This window comes from Lepidochelys kempii, chromosome 16 (genome assembly GCF_965140285.1).
Source record: "Lepidochelys kempii isolate rLepKem1 chromosome 16, rLepKem1.hap1, whole genome shotgun sequence".
Lineage (NCBI taxonomy): Eukaryota > Metazoa > Chordata > Testudines > Cheloniidae > Lepidochelys > Lepidochelys kempii.
The window spans coordinates 9,451,273-9,472,795 of record NC_136395.1 but is presented as its reverse complement, the minus strand read 5'-3'; the positions used below and the strand labels follow the sequence as shown (position 1 = coordinate 9,472,795).

The following is a 21,523-nucleotide window of genomic DNA, read 5'->3' as shown; positions in this document are numbered from 1 at the left end:
GCATATCCTCTGGCCAGTGTGGATGGGATTGGAGGATATAGTCCCTGCCTGCCTTGGCCCAGTGCCACTCCCGGAAGCGGCCAGCATGTCCCTGTGGCCCCAGGGTCTCCACGCACTGCCGGAATGCAGTTCCGCAGCTTCCATTGGCCAGGAATTGCAGCACAATGGTGGTGGTGTCTGCAAGCAGGGGTAGTGCATGGAGGCCCCCCCCCCAGGGGTCACAGGGACATACTGGCTGCTTCTGGGAGCAGAGCACAGAGGGGGCAGCGCGCAGAGCCCCCTAACCCCGCTTACCTCAGGAAGCTCCCGGGCAGCTGTGTGCAGAGGGGCTAAGGCAGCTTCCCAGAAGCCACCAGCATGTCCAGACTTGGCTCCTGCCGGGGTGGGGGGGAGAGGGCGGGTGGCTCAGAGCCCTGCCCCCATCCTCAGGCACCGCCCCCGCAGCTCCCTTTGGCCGTGGTTCCCTATTCCCAGACAATGGGAGCTGCAGGGGCGGTGCCTGCAGGCGAGGGCAGCGCACCGAGTACCCCTGCCCCTACCCCCCAGGAGCCGCAGCCGAACATGATGGCCACTTCCGGGAGCGGCGCAGGGCCAGGGCAGGCAGGGAACCTGCCTCAGCCCCACTGTGCCGATGGACTGTTAGTGGCCAATATCCCAGTTTGGCTGCAGGAGGATTGGCAACGTTAGGGAGCCTGAGATCGACTGTCAGAGGCTCCACGACTGACCTGTTGATCGTGATCTATCCGTTGGTGACCACTGCTGTAAAATGAAGATGAAAAATGGAGGTTTGTAGAAAAAAATGAAACTGTCCAGTCCATCTGGCTTATCACATTCATTGGCTTGGCAAGGACCAAGCTGTACAAGCTACACAATTGCTCCAGTGACAAAACTGAATCTTGAAAGTGCCTTTTGTCACTTGGGACCTTCAAACCTATTTTAACAGGAAGACTCCTCTGGCCTGCTTCATAATTGACCTACTCATAGGTAAGGTCCTAGGTTTTTCTCCTTTCAAGATCATCTACAGCAGTGGATCTCAACCAGGGGTCTGGTTGGGCCCGTGGGGGGCCACGAGCTGGTTTCAGGGGGTCCACCAAGTATGGCTGGCGTTAGACTCACTACGGCCCAGGGAAGAAAGCTGAAGCCTCACCATGGAGGACTGCAGCCCGGGGCCCTGAGCTCCAGCAGCTGGGGCTGAGGCTGAAGCATGAGCAACTTAGTGTCGCAGTACCCCTTGTGGTGTGGTTCCCCGGGGAAATGGCCCTGCTTCCTACCCCTTAATGCCAGCTGTAGATTTGATATGGAGAAAAACAATTGTTGTGGTACAGGTGGGCCATGGAGATTTTACAGCATGTTGTGCGGGGCCTCAGAAACCCTGATCTACAGGGTCTTTGGGTTTTATTTGATTTTAAGATCATCTATGGGATCTTTTGCTGTGTTGGTTTGTAGCGCATCTGGTCTTCAGGTGTGCGAGTTTCAAGCAAAGTTGCTCTGGAAATATCATCAGCTGCATCTTGACTGGTATTGAATGAATTGTTTTCCTGACTTAAACCTTGCCACAATGACAGATTCGTGTGCCCTGAATTGAGATGCGGCTCACACACTTCTACTTTAGACTCCAGGGATTGATCAGGCTGTTTACAAAATGATAGTTTCTGCTTCTTAGGATCTTTGGAGGCAGTTTGAAATAACAAAAAATCGCTTTTTCTTTTCATGCTCTAAAATCAGACATGTATCTTTATTTATGACGTTCATTTTCAAACACCATCCAGTATAAGAATAACTAAGCTGGCAGTGTAGGCCTAAACGAAGTGTGTTTTTGTGCTGCTTAATTTATCCTTGATTGTGGGGGGAATCGTAAAAAGAAAAAAGATTTTCCATGCAGAATCTAGCAGAGATCAGCAAAGCTAGAGTGGGGCCGGGGAGAGGCTGTAGCAGGCCGATACACACCTCTCAGTGTCCCACTGCTTGAGAAGGCTACAGACACAACGCATCCCACAAGCAGTTCCGTCAGCACTGGTGCATGCTCTTGTGGAAAAATTAACACTGCATTGTGTTTGGGTCAGAACAACGCCTGAGGTCCTCTTTATTTAAGCATGCGCATTCAGGGAGAGTCAGCTGGAGCTGCTCTGCCATGAACAGAAAATACAGGAGCTTATGTAGCTGAAAACCACAATTTGTTAAGCACACTTCCTTCAACAGCAATTTCCTTATTTGGCATATAGTGCAAGCTTTAGCGGTAGCTTTGCCTTATTTGGAATATAGCAAAACAAGTTTTACCTGTTATTGACAGGTGCTTCCTTTGTGGTTAACGGTCTTTTCTAACTTCTAGTGGTTGTGGTTACATTTTTAAGCTGAGCTGCTGCTATCTGCCTCTTAATGGAATTTTCCTCACCCTCTTCTTATGCTTTATACACACAGATAGCTTGACCAAAATTTTAGGCCTATTAGTTTAGGCCTACTACATTTTTCCTCCATAATGCCCAGAGGCTGTGGCCCCTGCAGGACGGGAAAGGAAACGTCTCCTAGCAGCAGCCAGTGCTGGGCAGGCTCAAACGCGGTGGAGTTTCAAAGGCATTGCAGGGCAGGTGGCCATGGGTCCCCTGGGAGCAGCGACGATATATAGGGCGCTCATGTGGGACCAAGTGCCCCCCTCCCCCGATTGGCCTGCTGAGTTGTGGGGCGGGGAGAGGGGCTCTGTCCTCCTGTTGCACCTGCCCAGCCGGCACGCTTGGCCCCTGTCCCCGGCAGCAGGGCCCAGGCAAAGGGCAACCCACCGCTGCTGCCAGCTCCCCAGCCCAGCTCTCTCAGGCAGCCGCTGTGCTGCGTGGAACAGAGACCTGGAGCGGCCGGTTCCAGCCGGCGTGAGACGTGGCTCCATCCCGCTCTCCACTCGGCCCGGCTGCCAGAGACAGTGACTGAACATGCCCGGGGGGGGGGGGTACAGTGGGAGAAGGACAGAGCCTCCCCCCACCCTCCCCGCTGCCTGCTAGGGCTCCGACTCCAGCTCCGCTGGCAGCAGCAGCTGTGGTTTGCGGCGCTGACTCCCGCGGTAGCAGGTCTGGCTTTGGCAGGAGCCGTGCTGATGGCTCTAGCAGCAGCAGCTCCAGTGCAGGGCATGGACCTGGGTGGGGCATTGGGATGGGCGGGGGAGCAGAGCAGGAGGTGCAGAAGCAGGGATGGGGGGGGTGAGGGAAGAGAGAATGTGGGACTTGTGATGCCATATGGGGGTCCACAATAAAAGCCTGCACCAAGGCCCATCTTTTTGTTTCTCTGTCACTGGCAGGGTTCCCCTTCCCCCACCTCTGACCCCGCAGTTTTGTGAACTAGTTACGTGCAGTGTTGTGTGTTTAGTGACTGTTTGGAAATTTGAATTGAAATTGAAACATTAACACACACTTTAAAAGCATATACAGTGTATGATAAAATATGTGCATCTGAAAAAGTATAATAGATTTGAAAAGTATGAACACAGACTAGCTTCCTTATTCAGCTGTTGTTTTTTATGACCATGTCAGTGCATTCATTTCGGTGATGTTGGTCAACCTAATAATTTCAAATTATGATTTGTAAGCAAAGTCTAAAGAGCTCTCCCTGACAGCTAGTGATGAGCTGTGGGCTGTGGGGAAAGGCTTCAGGACCAGATTATATTTACATTCACACCTAATCTACCTAGGTATTCAGCAAACAGAGCTGTGTTGCCCAAGTGATAGATTTTGGCTGGGTTGGGTTACAAATCACTTGAATGCAGGGGAAGGGCGGGTAATGAAATGTTGTTGTTCTTATTGTCTGAGTAAAGGGCAGTAGAACTATACTTAGCCTGTGCTGATTGAGGGCATCAAGAGAGAGGGTGGGGACAGGTGTTTTGCTTGATGGTCTGCCTCAGTCACAAGTACTATTTGACCTGCCCCTCTCCACTGTTTAAAGACAGAGCTGATTAGGCTCCGTAGAGAGTCTTTTGTTTTGTTAAGTGACCACTACAGCTGAAATCAGGTCTAAGTGCTTAGAGTTGCTGTGGGACAGTGTTTCTGTGGCAGAGACGGCCCAGTCTACACTAGCAGCAAGGTTCCCCCACTGAGAGCTCAGCTGAAATCACGGAGAGCCGGGTGGAACCTCAAAAGACCAACTAGCAGAGGTCACAGTGGCAAGTGTCAGCAGAAGGTGACGGTGCAGGGCCATTGGCAACAGAGTGATGGAGTGAACAGTGGCACAACGAACAGCAGTGGCCAGAGCGAACAGTGAGCAGCTGGAGGAACGAGGAAGGTGCCTTCTTGTCCCCCATCTGGGAGGTGAACTCATGTAAAAGCACCTCTGAACTCTGAGTCTCCACTGATCAAGGACAACGCCGGTGAGTGTTAATGTGGCTGTTAAGAATGCTGGAGACACAACGCAGTTCATGCGAACAAACATGGCTTTCTATTTAAACATACTTTCTATTTAAGCAAGAGATACCACACTCTACAAACTGGAGGCCAATGTTAAGTGCATGGTCACTTGTTCATCCTGAAGTTGAACACTGGTTCTGAACAAGACCAGCAAATGCTCACTGTCTTTCTGCAAGAAACTCAACTGACTGGCTAGACGCATGTGGTGTAACAGTGAAAGACTCAACAGTTGAAAAAATGAAGAACTCTCTCACCACAAAAAAAATTTGCATACATGGCTGATGAATGCACCAATGCAAATGGGCATCAAGTATTAAGTCACTGTGTACGTTATCTTGATGTCAGGGGTAGGCCAGTAGATGCATTTCTAGATGTTCAAGTTATAGAAGACACATCGGCTGCATCTGTGAAAACCCACATCTTAGAAGAGTTAAATGCCTGTCAATTGGACCCCAAACAGATGGCTGCTTGTGGATTTGATGGAGCTGCAAACTTCTCTGGAAGACATGGTGGAGCACAAGCTTTGCTCAGAGAAAAGCATAACCCTAATCTCTCCTATACACACTGCTCCAACTAGCGCTACTATAAGCGCCAGACTCTTCAAAAGACATTAAAAAACCTATAAATTTAAAGTCTTCATTATATTCTTTTTTCAGCAAGCATCCAAAAAGACTGAATATCTTGGAAAATATAGAAGATACACTGGGACTGAAGTTCAAATTAGTCCAACTTGGGAAAATCCTCTGGCTTTCTCATGAGCGATCCTTGGCTGTGGTCTTGAAATGACTGCGGCCATTATTACTCGCTTTGAAAAGTGTCTACCAAGATGGGATGGATCTAAGTAGTGAGGCTGGTGGATTACTTTTGCTACTACGTTCAGAGAAGACTATTGCCATTCTCTCCCTTGTAAGTCTACTGTTGAAACTACTTGGGTCATTAAACAATGCCATCCAGGCATCTGCTACAACAGTAGTAGATCTTTGTCCAGCAATAGAAGCTACATTTGGATCAATCAGAGAGCTATCCATTGAAAAAGTATTGGAAGAAGCAAAGACTTCAGTCCAGAAGTAATGAAGGCATTTCTATTGAATCCTTAAGTGAAAAGGACAAGAAGTGTTTGTTAAGACAACTGAAAAAGTACACAGACTTGATTCTTAAAAATCTACAGCAGCGACTTCTAGATTCTACTCAACCTCAATGTAGCTTTTACAGATCCCTGTCCTCTAAAACACCGACAGCTGAGTGGAGGGAGGCACTACCAGCAATGGGGCTGCCATGTGCTCAGGACAGAATAGAGAATTTGAACACAGAGTGGAATATCATACGACGAATGAATGAAGATTTGACTTCAACTTCTTTTTTATCATCACCAGTGGCTCTACCCAATCTTTGTGCTATGTTTCCTGGGATGAAAGAAGTAGGAATTCATCTCTTGTTACTCCCAGTCACAACAGCTACAGTTGAGTGTTCTTTTGCCTCAACTGAAGAGAATTTTGTGTTCTGAAAGAAGTCGCCGTCTGCCTGACCCTGTGAATGATCTAATGAGCATAGCAATTGAAGGAATGGAAGTATTGGACACATAAGAAGCCACCAAAGATAACGCATTGCATTCAAGATGTTCATTAACAGAGTTGTACAAAATTATAACAAGAAACCAAGAAGGATGAAGATGTCGTGCTTCATAGAAGGATTGAGTAGCCAAATTTAATTTTTGTGATGATTTTAAAACAAGAGTTAAATCTATTTAAATGGTCATGAAACATTTTTCAGTTTTTACTATGGTGCCATAGAGCCACCTTCACCCTCACGGTCTCACCCCTCATTGGCCCTGACCCCTCCCCCCCCCCCGTAAATTCGAACACTCCCCTAATTTCAATTCTTGGGAAAAACACTGGCAGAGGGAGATGGGGGTAAGGGGGTGGGACTTGGGGTCCAGTCAGCATTTGCTGACCTTGGTGACTGTTAAATCTTCCGCTGGGAATAATACCAGCATAACGAGGGGAGATTATGGCCTGTTCTGCCTCACAAGGCACCATGGGCTGGGCGATGGGACTTTCTAGTGCAGGTTTAGCCTGAGATCGTCTCAGTGCTCTTCTATTTCCACCCTCACCCTATTTCGACATGACCCTTCTGCAGCCACAACGCTGCTGGCAGAGGTAGCTCCCCTCTCTTGTACTCCCCAGGGTAGCCAGGCAAATAATGTCCCCTTCTGCCCAGGGCACGCTCTGCCCACAATGTTCACAATGCAGGGCCAGGCACATTTGGGCTTTAATACTATTGAACTGTCTTGTGTGTACAAACAAATCTGAGACGTGGAACTCATTGAGCAGCCCTTGCTTTATTGACAGAGGGGAAGGTTCTCCAGAGGCAGACGCAGCATCTGAGGGTAATGAGTCCTGAACACCACAGGAAGAATTGCATGGCAGTGGTAGGAGCTGTCGTGGTGCTTCTGGTAATGGAATCAAGAGACAGCAGAGCCATGCGGGAGAGGAGACATAACCTAGACAGAGCTGGCTGACATTTCTCAAATTATGAGCTCTTCTGTGGACAAACAGCTTTGGAAAAACATGAAAATTTTCATGAAATATCACTGATGTGGTTGTAACGTTTTGTTTGGCAGGAAAAAAATCATACTTTTTAATGCACAAAAGCCAAAAGCAAAAATGGGTTAATTTAGAAACTTTTGAAATGAAAACAACTGAAAAAGTCAATTTTTTCCCCACTAAACTATTTTAATCTTTTTTTACCTGCTCTAGTCCTAGTGCACTGCACTGGGTAAGTGTCTATGATGATGTCTGCCCCCTCGTGGCTGGTGCATAAAGAAAAGATCTTTAGTGTCATCTTCAGATTAATGTTCATTATGACAGGCCGATAACTGCTATATAAGAGCTCAGTATAATTATTACGGGTGCCTCCCTGATTGGCTACGCGGGCCTGATTTTCATCTCTGCCGTCTTGTAGGAGTACCTGTCCCCTTTGGATGAAATCCAGTTTACCCCATAGCTTTCATGGGCTCCATTCAGGTATAATCCGTTCAAGTTGGACCTATGACAATCCCTGTACCACCAGGCCCCTTTAGAGACTTCAGCACAGTTAGTTGAAGACCAGTCATTGTCACGGTCGTGAGTTGAAAACATCATGCCGTTTTGTGCCATTAAAGAATCCCCTGCGGAAACAATTGGGTTTATTTATTACATGTTTTTACAGAGACAAGGTGGGTGAGATAGTCTCTTCTTGTTTATTTTTTACATTTTTACAGCTCAGTTCCCACAGCCCAGCCTGGCGGTTCTGCAGTGGGGAACATTTCTCCCTTCACCAACCAGCAGAAATCTCCCTGGGGTCAGGAGAGAGATTGCAGTTCTATTTCCAGTAAGGAACATTTTTCACCATATTCTGAGTATATCTCCACACAGGATTGAATAGGAAACTCTTCAACCTGTCATGACTTAACCCAAAGACCAAAGTCAAAATGGTGCTGATCAGGGAACATCTATTAGCTGATTATGCTGCCCTCATAGCCCATGATGAAGATCTATTACAAGAACTCATGGACCACCTTTCAAGTACCTGTCAGGCATTTGCTCTCACCATCAGCATCAAGAAAACGGTTGTATTAGGACAGAGGGTTCCACAAGATCCTTCAATCACCTTAAATGCCAACCAGCTAGAAGTAGTCCAAAAGGTTCAGCGATTTAAGTTCTACAGTGACCACCAACCTCTCACTGGATGAAGAACTAAATGTTTGCATTGGAAAGGCTGCCACCACCTTTAGCAGACTAACTAAAAGAGCATGGAACAACTCAAAGCTGACCATCAAGACCAAAATGCTAGTGTGCCAAGCTTGCGTCCTCAGCACTCTCGTGTGTGGTGGGCAAATTCAAAGGGCAAATTTACCAAGTGTGACAGCCCTGCTCAAGCGAAGATGACTGCAGTGGCTGGGCCATCTGTGTAGGTTGGAAGACGGACACATACCCAAGGAGAAGCGATACGGGGAGCTATCAGAGGGAACAAGAACAACAGGATGTCCCAAGCTTCTCTACAAAGAAACATGTAAGCAAGATATGAAGGAATTTGGAATTGATCCTGACCAATGGGAAATCTTGACAAGTGATCGTAACAAGTGATGCCATCGTCTCCCTCAGAGTGTCAAAGTCCGTGACAGGAGCTGGTTCCTACGGCTTGAAGAGAAAAGAGCCCACAGGAAGCAAGCAGTTCCCAACCAAGGGTATGTCTACACTACCCGCCGGATCGGCAGGCAGCGATTGATCCAGCGGTGATCGATTTATCGTGTCTAGTCTAGATGCGATAAATCGACCCCCCAGTACTCTCCCATCGACTCTTGTGCTCCAGCTCCACGAGACATGCAGGCAGAGTCAACAGCGGAGTGGCAGCAGTCAACTCTCCGCGGTGAAGACACCACGGTAAGCCAATCTAAGTACATCGACTTCAGCTATGTTATTCAGGTAGCTGAAGTTGCATAACTTATATCGATCCCCTCCCCTAGTGTAGACCAGGGCTAATATAGATATATGTACAGCAACTGCCAAAGATCATGCAAATCTCAGATTGGACTATTCAGTCACATGAGAAATTGCAAACCATCTACATCAGAGGCTGCAATTCCCACTGTCTCTTGCAGATGAAAGGATGCCAAAAAATGATAGTCTGAGCTCAGTTACACCACTATAAACCCAGAGTAACTCATTGTAGTCAATATGCTCAGTCCTTGGGTGTCCTGAAATCTGTTTGCACCATTGTGATCGTATAATGTGAGCCCAATGTGGTCCTAACACTAATAGCTTAGCCCGGAGCCTGCTGAGGATTCAGGATCATAGAAGAGCAGAATCATAGAAATGTCGGGCTGGAAGGGACCTTGAGAAGTCATCTAGTGCAACCCCGTAGGCTGAGGCAGCCCCAAGTAAATCTAGACCATCCCTGAGAGGTGTTTGCCCAACCTGTTCTTTAAAACTTCCAGTGATGCGGATTTCACAACTCTGTTGGAAGCTTATTCCAGAGCTTACCTACCCTTATACTTAGAAATGTATATCTAATATCTAACTTAGATCTCCTTACCATAGATTAAGCTGGTCACTTCTTGTCCTACCTTCAGTGGACATAGAGAACAATTGATCACAGTCCTCTTTATAACAGCTTTTAATGTATTTAAATATTGTTTCCAGATTCCCCCCCCCCCCGCAGTCTTGTTTTCTCAAGACTACACATCACCAGTTTTTTAACGTTTCCTCACAGGTCAGGTTTTCTAAACCTTTTATCATTTTTGTTGCTCTCCTCTGAACTCTCTTCAATTTGTCCACATCTTTCCTAAAGTGAGGTGCCCAGAATTGGACACTTTTCTCTGGCTGAAGCCTCACCAGTGCTGAGGAGAGCAGGACAATTACCTACTGTTTCTTACATGCCACACTCTTGTAAATACACCCCAGAATGGTATTAGCTTGTCGTGCAACTGCATCACATTGTTGTGCATTTGATTTGTCCTTCCTAAGTGAAAAGTGATTCACTTGTCTTTACTAAATTTTATCTTGTTGAATTTAGACCAATTCTTCAATTTGCCAGGGTCATTTTGCATTCTAATTCTGTCCTCCAAAGTCCTTGCAACCCCTCCCAGCTTGGTGCCATCTGCAAATTTTATAAGCATATCCTCCACTCAACTATCCAACTCATTAATGAAAATATTAACTTCTACCAGACCCAAGACTGACCCCTGCAAAACCCAATTAGAACCTCCCAGCTTGACTGCAAACCATTGATAACTACTCTTTGAGTACAGTCTTTCAAACAGTTATGCACCCACCTTACGGTAATTTCATCCAGACTGCATTTCCCTCGTTTGCATTTTGAGAATGCCACGTGGGATTTTGTCAAAAGTCTTACTAAAATCAAAATATATCATGTCTACTGCTTTCCCCTTATCCATAAAGCCAATAACCCTGTCAAAGAAGGAAATTAGGTTGGTTTGACATGATTTGTTTATGAGAAATCCATGGGGGTTATTGCTAATTAATCCAATTGTCCTCTAGGTGTTTACAAACTGATTGTTTAATAATTTGAGTGAGTGTCTTTCCAGGTGTCAAAGTTAGGCTGACTGGCCTACAGTTCCCTGGGTCCTGTTTGTTCCCCCTTTTAAAGATAGGTACTATGTTTGCCCTTCTCCAGTGCTCTGGGATATTGACACATCCTGCAGGAGTTCTCCAGAAAATTATTCATGGTTTTGAGATTGTTTCAGCTAGCTCTTTTAGTCCCTTAGCATGAGTTTAGCCAGGCCCTCCTGACTTGAATACATCTAACTTATCTAAATATTGTTTAACCTTTCCCCCGAATTTGGGCTTGCATTCCTTCCCCCTTGTTGTTAATAGTGTGTTAAGTATGTCATTACCAGTAACCTTTTTAGTGAAGATTGAAACACACTAGTCATGAAACACCTCCGCCTTCTTGATGTCCTCAGTTATTACCTCTCCATTCCTGCTAAGTTGAGGAACTACATGTTCTTTAATCTTTCTCTTGCTGCTAATATATGTTATATTATATAATATAACATATAATATATATATTCTGCATCATTTTTACTTTACATTTTTCTATCTGCCACAAAGGGTAAAGAATGAGCTCAGAACATACCTGCAGTACCATTCACAAAGGGTCCAATGATCAGCCTGTATGTCTCAGTCTCCCCGGTAACTTTAAATGATGAGAATGTAGCAAATTCATACTTGTTGTCAAAATCTCTGAGATCGACACGAAGCTCATTTGGACCTTTAGAAACAATTTGAAAGCAAAATGTTCAGCACCTTCCATTAGTGTTTATTACTGTTATTGAATGTTTTTATTGCAGAAGCCCCAAAAGGCTCCACACACAAATCAGGCTCCCTTATGTTGGGACCAGTATGATCATCTAGTTTGAATTCCCTGTATCACACACATCACAGAATTTTACCCTCTGGTTCTTGCATCAAGCCAATATCTTCCTATTGACCTTTATCAATTCAATTTCCATCCACCAACCTGACCTCCCTATTAAAAACCTGCTCCATGTTATGCTTTGCGAAGGTAGTTCAGAATCGATGACCTCATCCAGGCTGTAGCATCCCTTATTGCTGTACTGTGGGCGAACCACCCGAGGACAAAATGCTGCTCCAGGAATCGTGACTGGATCCAGCCCATCTACCACAGCATTATTGGCTTCAGTAGCTCTGTGTGGCAGGACTGGGCTGTAAGGAACAGGAAGGGGTGTCTGCAGCGGAAGCGTTACCTCTACCGATTAGTACAACTCTATACCCTGTGTCCGTGGCTAAAGTGTGGGAACAAAACTTGGTGGAGAAGGTTGCTGTAAGGAAAAGAATGCATCAGTGATGTCTTTACCAAGGGATGTCAGCAGGTGGATATTGTCGTTCCCCAGCCAGAATTCTGACAGCTGGCTGCCAAAACCTCTCTTGTATGTATTCCAGTCACGATAAAAATCCACAGAGCCATCCACCCGTCTCTGGAACACCTGCAGGGAAACAGGAGGTTCTCAGCTGGGAAATCCCACATTGTTTTCCATCCTACTAGAGCAGAAGACCAGAAACTCTGAGACTGTAAATCACTGAATGAGACTTAATGTGGTCAGATCTATTTCAGCCTCAGGTGACTATTGAAGAGGGAGGCTTGTCTCAGAGGATCCTATTAAATCTTGGCAGCAACAGCACTAGGTTAAAGGATCACATGGTCCAAAATCTACAGCACTGGACTGGCAATCAGGAGGCCTGAGATCTATACCCAGTTGTGCCACTTGAGAAAGTCACAGCACCTCTGTTTTCTGTCTGGTCCTTTGTCTGCCTTGTCTATGGAGACTGTGAGCTGCAAAGGACAGGGGCTGTCTCTCAGTATGTGTGTTCAGCACCCAGCGCAATGGGACCCTGATCTTCATTGGATTCTCTAGACACGACTGGGATATAAATAAGCATAATAATAAATTGGAAGGTTTAAATGTGATGAGTATACAGAGTTCAAACCCCTCATCTCCTCAGCTCCCTAGAACACTCCTCCACTCGTACTCAGAGGTTGCTAGAGCGACAGAGCAGCTAATGGACTAGAATTGGAAGGAATTCTGGTTCCGGAGTCTGGGCAGCTATTGAGCAGGCTCTGAGAGCTGGGCAGAGAATAGCCAGGAGAAGGGAAACCTGTGTCAGAGCAGTGACAAATGTCCCCTCAGACAGGGTCTTTTAGACTCTAAAGCTCCAGGTTCCTTCTTTGAAACCCATTGTGTTCACAAGCAAGTTATTTCCACAACCAAGGACTAGGGAGGATTAGAAGGGCTCAGGAAGTGTCTGTGTTTTTATTTCAGCTAACCATGGCGAGGTAACAACTTCAGAGCTTCTGTCCTCCTGCTTTTCTGCTAGCTGCAACCCACTGGCTAAGGACCACCTCCCATTCTTGGGACAGAAAATTGTTGTTCAAGAAAAAACGTCCAATGAGCTTCATTATGCTCTGTTCTTACAATCCATCCTCCGCCATCTGTGTGCATGTCACACAGCACGGTCATGGCTTTACAGTCACTAGGGTAGATGGTGTACCAGCCGCTCATGTGGATTCCTCTAGCTAACAGCTCCTTGCAGTTCTTTGCTCCTGGTTGAAAGAAGAATTGAAACATGTAAATTGGTTGTATAACTCTCCTTGGAGCAGGGATTCATGGGCTGCTTTACATTGCACTGAGGGCCAGATCAATTGCAGAATCAGGTAACTCGAAAATAATCTTTGAGCCACCACCTCCTGTCCTCCCCACTGTACTGTCTGGGAATTGGGTAGTTTCTCTTTAAATAGAACTCAGAGGGACCACGCACTATCTTTGGAAGCCTAATGCAGCAGTGTACATACCTAGCGAGGCTTTTCATACTCTCTGTAGTTAGCAAACTAAATGATTTAGACTCCAGTGTCCCAGTCTGGTTTGTATTAACTTTGTTTGTGAGAGGAAAAGATGCAACCACCTGCCTAACCCCATCTGTTCTGTGTGAGAACAGATCAACCTGAACAGAGGATTGGCTCAAAGCATCTTAAAAACTCATGGAAATTGAAATGTGCGTGAAGATTTGTACTCCAAGTGCCCATGCAGCATTTTGAAATCTCTCTGTGAGTCAGAAGGGCTCTCAGTTATCATGTGATAACAGATACTCACAGGAATACTCACATTGAACAGTTTGCAAGTGAACCCATCGGCTGAAATGTATTTCCACAAAAGATTCACTGGCCAATTGCTAACAGCAAAACACCTTCATTTTAAAAGATCAAAGTCTCTTTGCTGATAGTTTGAGAACAGCAAATGGGGTAAATCACAGATGTATTTTTTTGCAATTTGTCTGTCTCTAATGGGTTTTGATGTTTGGGTCTCTGGATGGAATGAGATGACATTTAGGGGTCGTAAGAAACTCACCTTTCTTACACTGTCTGTCTTCCAGGTTTTCTTCCACTGGTCATGAAAATAAACACAGTAGAAAGTGAAATGGAACCAGAAAATGTTCTACTGTCTTTTAAACTATGTAATTGGCCAACAGTGACAGCTGGGTTAGCAAAGTACTCGTTATCTTGAAAATGCACTAGACAGGTTTTAATTTTGAAAATCCAAGTGCTAATGGATTCACAAACGTCTCTGATCTGAGCCTTCCAGCCTGAACCATCAAGACAGCTCTCATTAGGTAGCTAATGCTATTTTATAACCCTCTCATGAGGCTCCTACTTGCAGGGTTAAGAGTTGGTTCTTAATAGACGAAGTTAATTGCTGGTCAGTTCATAGGAGCAATGCCCACAAAGTCAGGGGAGTTGCATGTGCTTACGCTAGCTGTGAACTTGACTCAATATTCTTTTTAAAAAAAAATTCCAAGTGACAACGGGAGAATAACCATTAAATAAAGTATTGGTGGAAAAAGGGTTGTTCCTTTAACTAGACATATAAATAGGATCCATTTCTTGTGGTTCATACTCCCCACTCCTGCTATGTGGGAAATATAAAGAGGGGTAGGAGAAAGTAACCTTCTCTAGGATACACCTCCAGATCTACAGATTTCACTTACATTTCAGCTGTTCTCTCTCATACCAAAGGTCATCTGGCTAGTGTTGTTCCAGATGTTACAACAGATGGATGGCCACTTGTTTTTGTAGGCACAGCTATTTCTCTCTTTATAGAGCCCAAATCTTACAGGAGGATCAGTGAGCTTGATATTGTGGACATGGTAACTATTCAAGATGAATATCGAATGAAGTGAGGTGTAGCTCACGAAAGCTTATGCTCAAATAAATTGGTTAGTCTCTAAGGTGCCACAAGAACTCCTTTTCTTTATTCAAGAAACAAGCTTCTTCAGCCTATTAATTTTTACTGCTGCAAAAATAAAACTGATATGATGTGTTCAGTATAAAGGAGAGTGCAGAGGATCTCACCAGGTGTTCCAGGGGCTCCTGTAGCTCCCAGGGCTCCTTTATCTCCTAAAAAAAGAACTCAGAATAAAATCCTTGTTTTACCTGGAGGTCACCTCCATAATTCACCATCTCACTACAGCAATCGCTTGGGTTTAATTCTATGGAGGGGCTAGTTCAAGGCCTGTGTACCAGCTACACTCCGCACAATCTGTTAAAGTTGGCGTTTCGTGGGAATTAAGTGATGTATGTTGCCAACTCTCAGGATTTGGTCATGAGTCTCAAGATAATTATTGTTTTCCTTAAAGCCCCAGCTCCTCGGGTCCAGTGGATGTGACATGATTTCAGCCTTTGGTCTTAAAGAAAAAGTAAGTTTCTAGCCCTCAAAGCTACGGCGAAAGCTTCAAAATGTGACCCCCGTGCTCCCTAAATACTCAAAAGCAGAAGGCAAATAAAAAGAACACCAGATTTATTATCTTTACATAATCTCATGATTCCAAAACCAGTCTCCGGATTTTTGATGAACCTAACTTTAAGTTTTTCAAAGATTTGGGGTTGGCAGAACTGCATTTATCTTATCTTGTCTTCTGCATTGGTTGAAATGAAATAGGCTTAGATTATGTCTACACTGCAGTTGAGATCTATTTCCTGTGACTGCATAGGACCTCATGACAGATCAGACATTACAATTAGAGCTGGGTGAAATTTTATTCACAATTTTGAAATGTTCCAACTCTTCATTTTGGAACAATGCTGTGTTTTGTCATTTGGCTATTAAACAAAAACAAAAAGGGGACATTTTTGTCTAACCGGAACCAGTTTCATTTCAAGCTTTTTTGTTTGGCAAGGAGCTGAAAGGAAAAAATTGTACAATGGGGGGATTGTTGCTCCCAATTCCTCTATCACCATGAATAGCACCAAAAAGTGCCCTGCTCTGCAGTGAGAAGAATCATCTGAGGTCTCTCACCTTTCACTCCAGGGCGGCCAGCAGGACCTCTTTCTCCTGATTGAACAAAAAATAAGAGAGCAAAGACTGATCAGAGATAGTGAGAGCTTGACAGTGGATCAGAACTGAGGTTCTATTGCAACAATAAACCCTTTATTGTCAAATATAGAGTTGTCATAAATATAAAGGGAAGGGTAAACACATTTAAATCCCTTCTGGCCAGAGGAAAAACCCTTTCACCTGTAAAGGGTTAAGAAGCTAGGATAACCTCGCTGGCACCTGACCAAAATGACCAATGAGGAGACAAGATACTTTCAAAGCTGGAGGGGGGGGAGAAAGAAACAAAGGTTCTCTCTGTCTGTGTGAGGCTTTTGCCAGGAACAGAGCAGGAATGCAGGTCAGAACTCCTGTAAAGGGCTAATAAGCAATCTAGCTAGATATGCCTTAGATTCTGTTTTGTTTAAATGGCTGATAAAATAAGCTGTGCTGAATGGAATGTAGATTCCTGTTTTTGTGTCTTTTTGTAACTTAAGGTTTTGCCTAGAGGGATTCTCTATGTTTTGAATCTGATTACCCTGTAAGGTATTTTCCATCCTGATTTTACAGAGGTGATTCTTTTACTTTTTCTTCAATTAAAATTCTTCTTTTCAGAACCTGATTGCTTTTTCAATGTTCTTAAGATCCAAGGGTTTGGGTCTGTGTTCACCTATGCAAATTGATGAGGATTTTTATCAAGCCTTCCCCAGGAAAAGGGGTGCAGGGTTTGGGAGGATTTTGGGGGGAAAGACATTTCCAAGCGGGCTCTTTCCCTGTTATATATTTGTTAGATGCTTGGTGGTGGCAGCAATAAAGTCCAGGGGCAAAAGGTAAAATAGTTTGTACCTTGGGGAAGTTTTAACCTAAGCTGGTAAAAATAAGCTTAGGGGGGGTTTCATGCAGGTCCCCACATCTGTACCCTAGAATTCAGAGTGGGGAAGGAACCTTGACAAGAGTAAAGGGAAGTTATGGTGGTTTTGGAGCCCACATATTATAGGAATTGATGTTTTATAACTAGGTGTTGTATCAACCAGGCAAGGTACTAACAAGCAAGCATGCTTTTACTATATTTTGAATTTGCTGATGTGGTGGTTTTTCATTAGTTTTCCTCTTGCAATTGTGTGTCTGCAGTGGTAGTGAACTTTTCCACAAAGGAGTCACAGCCTGGACTGCGGCTCCTGTATCCATGCTCATTATTTTGGCTTCAGCTGCAGCTGACTCAATCTGAGTAGCAATGGTTATTGCTTTTTCTAGTGTAAGTTGTGGTTCTAGAAGTAAGTGTTCTCTCACACGAAGCATGGTTGTTTTCTCAATGAGCTGGTCTCTAATCATCTCATCTGCCATATTCCCAAAGTCACAAATTACAATCAGACTCCTCAGGGAAGTAATATACTGCATTATAATTTCCCCTCGTTTTTGCTCATGCTGGCGAAATCTGTAGCGATTAGCTGCTACATTCACTTTTGGCACCAAAAAAATTCTTTAATGCAGTGAGTGCTGTTAGGATATAGATATTCAGGCCTGTCTGTAAAGGCCTGTACTCTAAGAATTTAGGTGTATTCTTATCACTTGGCTAGTGATAGAGGTATAAAAGAAAGAATCAAAATCACTGTCTGCTGGTGTAAGGGCCTTCTCTTACTGTGACAGTTTGTGGCCCTGTTCTTAGGCTAAGGCCTTTGGCTAAGCAGCAGAGGCAGCCATAAGCTGGGAAGCGAACGGTCACATCCTCACATTCCAAACTAGTCACATTGAAATAAGGTGCTATTGGGCTGTTAGGCACTATCAGGACAGGATTGTATTCCTATCACCTCCAGAGAAAGGGAAGTGCCTAGAAAATGTAAAAGGAAACTTAGTTTGATAGCATCCTGTCTGGCAAGAACTCACTTATCAATACTGGGATGTGAAATCCTCACTTCTGTATTGTTTTGTCATTATAGTTCCCACTTTGCTGTTGTTTGTCTGTATAATCTCTGTCTGGTTCTGTGATTGTTCCTGTCTGCTGTATAATTAATTTTGCTGGGTGTAAACTAATTGAGGTGGTGGGATATAATTGGTTACATAATCATGTTACAATATGTTAGGATTGGTTAGTTAAATTTCAGGAAAATGATTGGTTAAGGTATAGCTAAGCAGAACTCAAGTTTTACTATATAATCTGTAGTCAATGAGGAAGTGACTGGGGTGGGGGTGGGGGTGGGCATGGGGGTGTGTGAGATGGGAACAGGGAATGGGGGTAAGAAAATTGGAATCATGTTTTGCTAAAGGGGGAGATGGGAACAGGGAATGGGGGTAAGAAAATTGGAATCATGTTTGGCTAAGGGCAGGAATGGGAACAGGGACACAGGTGTAAGGCTTTGTGGTGTCAGAGCTGGGAAGGAGGATACTAAGGAAGGAAACGAATCATGCTTGCTGGAAGTTCACCCCAATAAACATCGAATTGTTTGCACCTTTGGACTTCGGGTATTGTTGCTCTCTGTTCATGCGAGAAGGACCAGGGAAGTAAGTGGGTGAAGGAATAAGCCCCCTAACAAGTGCTGTCTCATATTTTCAAGGGGAAAAGTAAATGAGTACTTGTGGCACCTTAGAGACTAACCAATTTATTTGAGCATAAGCTTTCCTTATTCCTTTCAAGTACTCCTTTTCTTTTTGTGAATACAGACTAACATGGCTGTTACTCTGAAAGGGGAAACGTGTAAAATATACGCTGCCCTTCTGCTCCAAGGCAGTGGATTAGCAGAGCACGCTTTCTCACTTCAGATATCTCTGTAGCACTGATTGCAATCAGATAAGTCCCAAACATATGGATCCAGGTAGTAAAAGCAATTGGAGGCTCACCTGGGCTTTGCAGAAAGGGTGCAGGTGGGTTCAGAGGCAGAAGATCCATCCTCATTGCCAAAATGTTGTATCAACCAGGCAAGGTACTAACAAGCTTCAACAGGACTTTATTTTCAAAGTGGAAACCTCTTTACCAAGCTGCTGTTGCAGCCTCGGTAACGCTCTCCCAGCCTCTCAACTCCTTCCCCCTCCTTCCTGTTTCCTGTTCTTTCAGATTCCCAACAGCCAGTGCTCCCAATTCTAATAATTATAAGCAACATCTAAACACCACATTAGGTCTAACTGATATTTGATTAAAAACATATTTCCTATTCTCAGGTCACCTATAGGAAAACACAGTTCTCTGCCCTTTGTTACTTTACCTTTTGGGCCAGTTTTTCCCACCTTTCCGAGGATCCCCGGAGGTCCCCGTTCTCCTGCAAACACAGAAAACTGACTGAATGTTTTCCAGGGCACCGTAAATACTCAGTACATAATTACCACCTACCACCCCAAACTGGAATTACAGTAACCCATCCGTGTCAAAATTCAAATCCTGTATCTGCATCTGGCTCGCTGAGTCCCTGATCTCACATCAGGATCCCCTAGCATGGACTCTTGCATGGAGGCCTATGTGAGTCATATGAAGTCATGTGCCATGTGAGTTTCCTCATATCAGGGTTGAGGGGAATCTCCAAATTCCGAACATATTACAAAAGTAATTCCCATTTACATCAGCACCAGCCATGCCTGATTCCCATTCAGTGCCTGAGAACGTACCTTTCATTCCTGCATTTCCTGGTTCTCCTGTGGGCCCTGTGGCACCTGGAATTCCAGGGCTGCCTCGGAGAATGGAGAGTTTATCGATACTGTTGAAACCCACTAAGCTCACCTCTGGGGAAAGAAATGAACCCATAATCAATTATTGTTAGCTTCTCAGGATTGGAAACAATCTGCAGAAATCCAGAGGGATAAACCCAGCAAATGAAAGCCTAGATAGTTCCTTGATTTTCTCTTCTCTATTTGTGATAAATCCAACATTTTCTTCAGTTTTATGCATTTCAGAGACAATACCCTAATATTAAAAGTTGGGGGTTATTACTATTAGTCTTTGTTTTAAGTTATAGTGAAAACAAAAGTTAAAAAGATGTTATTAAATATTTGTATTCAAAAGAAATGACTTCAGACTTAATTTTGATGTACACATCCCTCTGCAATGTTTGCAACCCGACCATTGCAGCATTGTGTCAGTTCATGAGAATCTTTTAACGAAACTACCTACAGAGAAACAAAAGTGGACTGAAATGCAGAGGAAAAACAAATACCTGCCACTTAGTGAAGAAATTGAGCAAAAGTAACATAATTTTAAAAACAGTTGTTCTTACAAGCTCAGGTAATACATTTTAAAGAACTAAATATGTTTTTAACCTAACAGTCCCCTCTCTATATTATACACATTGTGAGATTTAAAATTATTTATAGGGACATCAGTGGAGAAAAATAGGGACATACCAGTCAACTCCATTGAGCTCTGTTGTTGTGAAAAATTTTGAGGTAAACAAAATGTGGACATGGGCAATATTACCTGTTATATAGGAACTCTACCTCCTAATCTGGAACATTTGGGCATAAATTGTACATAGTAAATGATTTTCAAAATGATCATGAACGTAAGGAGATGAACCGTGAAGGCAGTACTGCTCTGAAATAATACATTAATTTATGCATAAAGTGGCAAAGCCTGTATTCAATCCTTGTTTAGCAAACCACCCATTTCCTTCAAAGAGACCATTTGCCTGAATGAGGTCTCCACAAATTTGACTAAATCTTGCATAAGGATCACAGGATTTCATGATGAACTAAATAAAACCTTCAAATGCTGCTGGATTCTCAACCCAAAGCGCAGAAATAAATGTGTTGACATGGAAAGAGTTGTATAGTGGATTTGCAGTGATATGTACACAACAGTTGCGATTTTACAAATAATCATCTTAATTTGGTAAAGGTGAATTTTATAAAGCAGAGGGATCTGAAATCACAGGCTCACTCTGAGCTTTGAAGATTGAGATTTTATTTTCCAGAATTTAGCTCATCTGCCTGTGTGGGTCAGTCAGTCGCCAGACTAGAAAGGCTTTGGCCCCAATATGCAAAGGAGATGGGAGCTTTAGACAGAGAGATTCCAGCAGCAACACAGGGAGGTTAGAAGATAGTAAATGAGCATGAGGGAGAAGAGGTCAAGTCAAATTTTGAAGAATCTCAATGAAGATAAGAGACACCATTTTCACAACATGGTCTGTGAAAACTGTGTCTGATTTCTGAACACCTCTAGTCTATGTTGTACACTCCTGCAGTATAGATTAATGTTGACAAAGGAATTTTGAACAAAGAAGCTGTTCTTATTGTTTTAAAAGCACCATGAACAATCAAAGCACTTTATAGACATGTAGGACAATGAACATTCCTAAACAGTTCCCAGTTCTCCAGGTTGTCAAGAACCACAGTATGAAACGCTGTTGGGAACAGGATGGTCTTTCACTCACCTGGGCAGATGTCCTGAGCCTGACAAACCGTTGCTGCTAGACAGAGTAAAGAGAGGAGAGTTTTCAGAGCAGCTCTCCCCATGGCTAGTGCTGGTCTCTGCAATGGCAGCTCCACTTGTCTTCTCACCTTCTCCTCTCCTTTAGTATTTCAGTCCCTTTAAGCCTTTTATATGCAATAATGATAGAGCCTAGAGCAAATAAAGTTCTTTGCCTCTGGCATGTCAGCGCCTCCTTCCCACTCTCCACATTCCAGCAGTTCCCACTGAGATTTTTATGCTGCAGCGGTCACAACTGGAGCTGATTAAATGGCCTGATAGGAGACGTTCAATACTGGACTAGCAGCCGTTGCTTCCCCCGCACAGCAAATGCAGTATCGTGCAATGATGATTATTGAACAGAGCCAG

The 21,523-nt window shown here is 44.2% G+C and overlaps 1 protein-coding gene across 1 annotated transcript; it reads right to left on the bottom strand.

Annotated features, from left to right (window-relative positions):
* Positions 1 to 7,110: 7,110 nt before the first annotated feature.
* LOC140899051 (ficolin-1) lies at positions 7,111 to 21,207 on the bottom strand. The gene is made up of 10 exons (XM_073313766.2): positions 21,120 to 21,207; positions 19,360 to 19,473; positions 18,963 to 19,016; positions 15,751 to 15,786; positions 14,808 to 14,852; positions 13,807 to 13,842; positions 12,877 to 13,004; positions 11,760 to 11,889; positions 11,019 to 11,153; positions 7,111 to 7,548 (listed from the first exon to the last, which is right to left on the bottom strand). The coding sequence occupies exons 1-10, from the start codon at positions 21,199 to 21,201 to the stop codon at positions 7,307 to 7,309; spliced, it is 1,002 nt and encodes a 333-aa protein (XP_073169867.1). The 5' UTR covers positions 21,202 to 21,207; the 3' UTR covers positions 7,111 to 7,306.
* Positions 21,208 to 21,523: the final 316 nt, after the last annotated feature.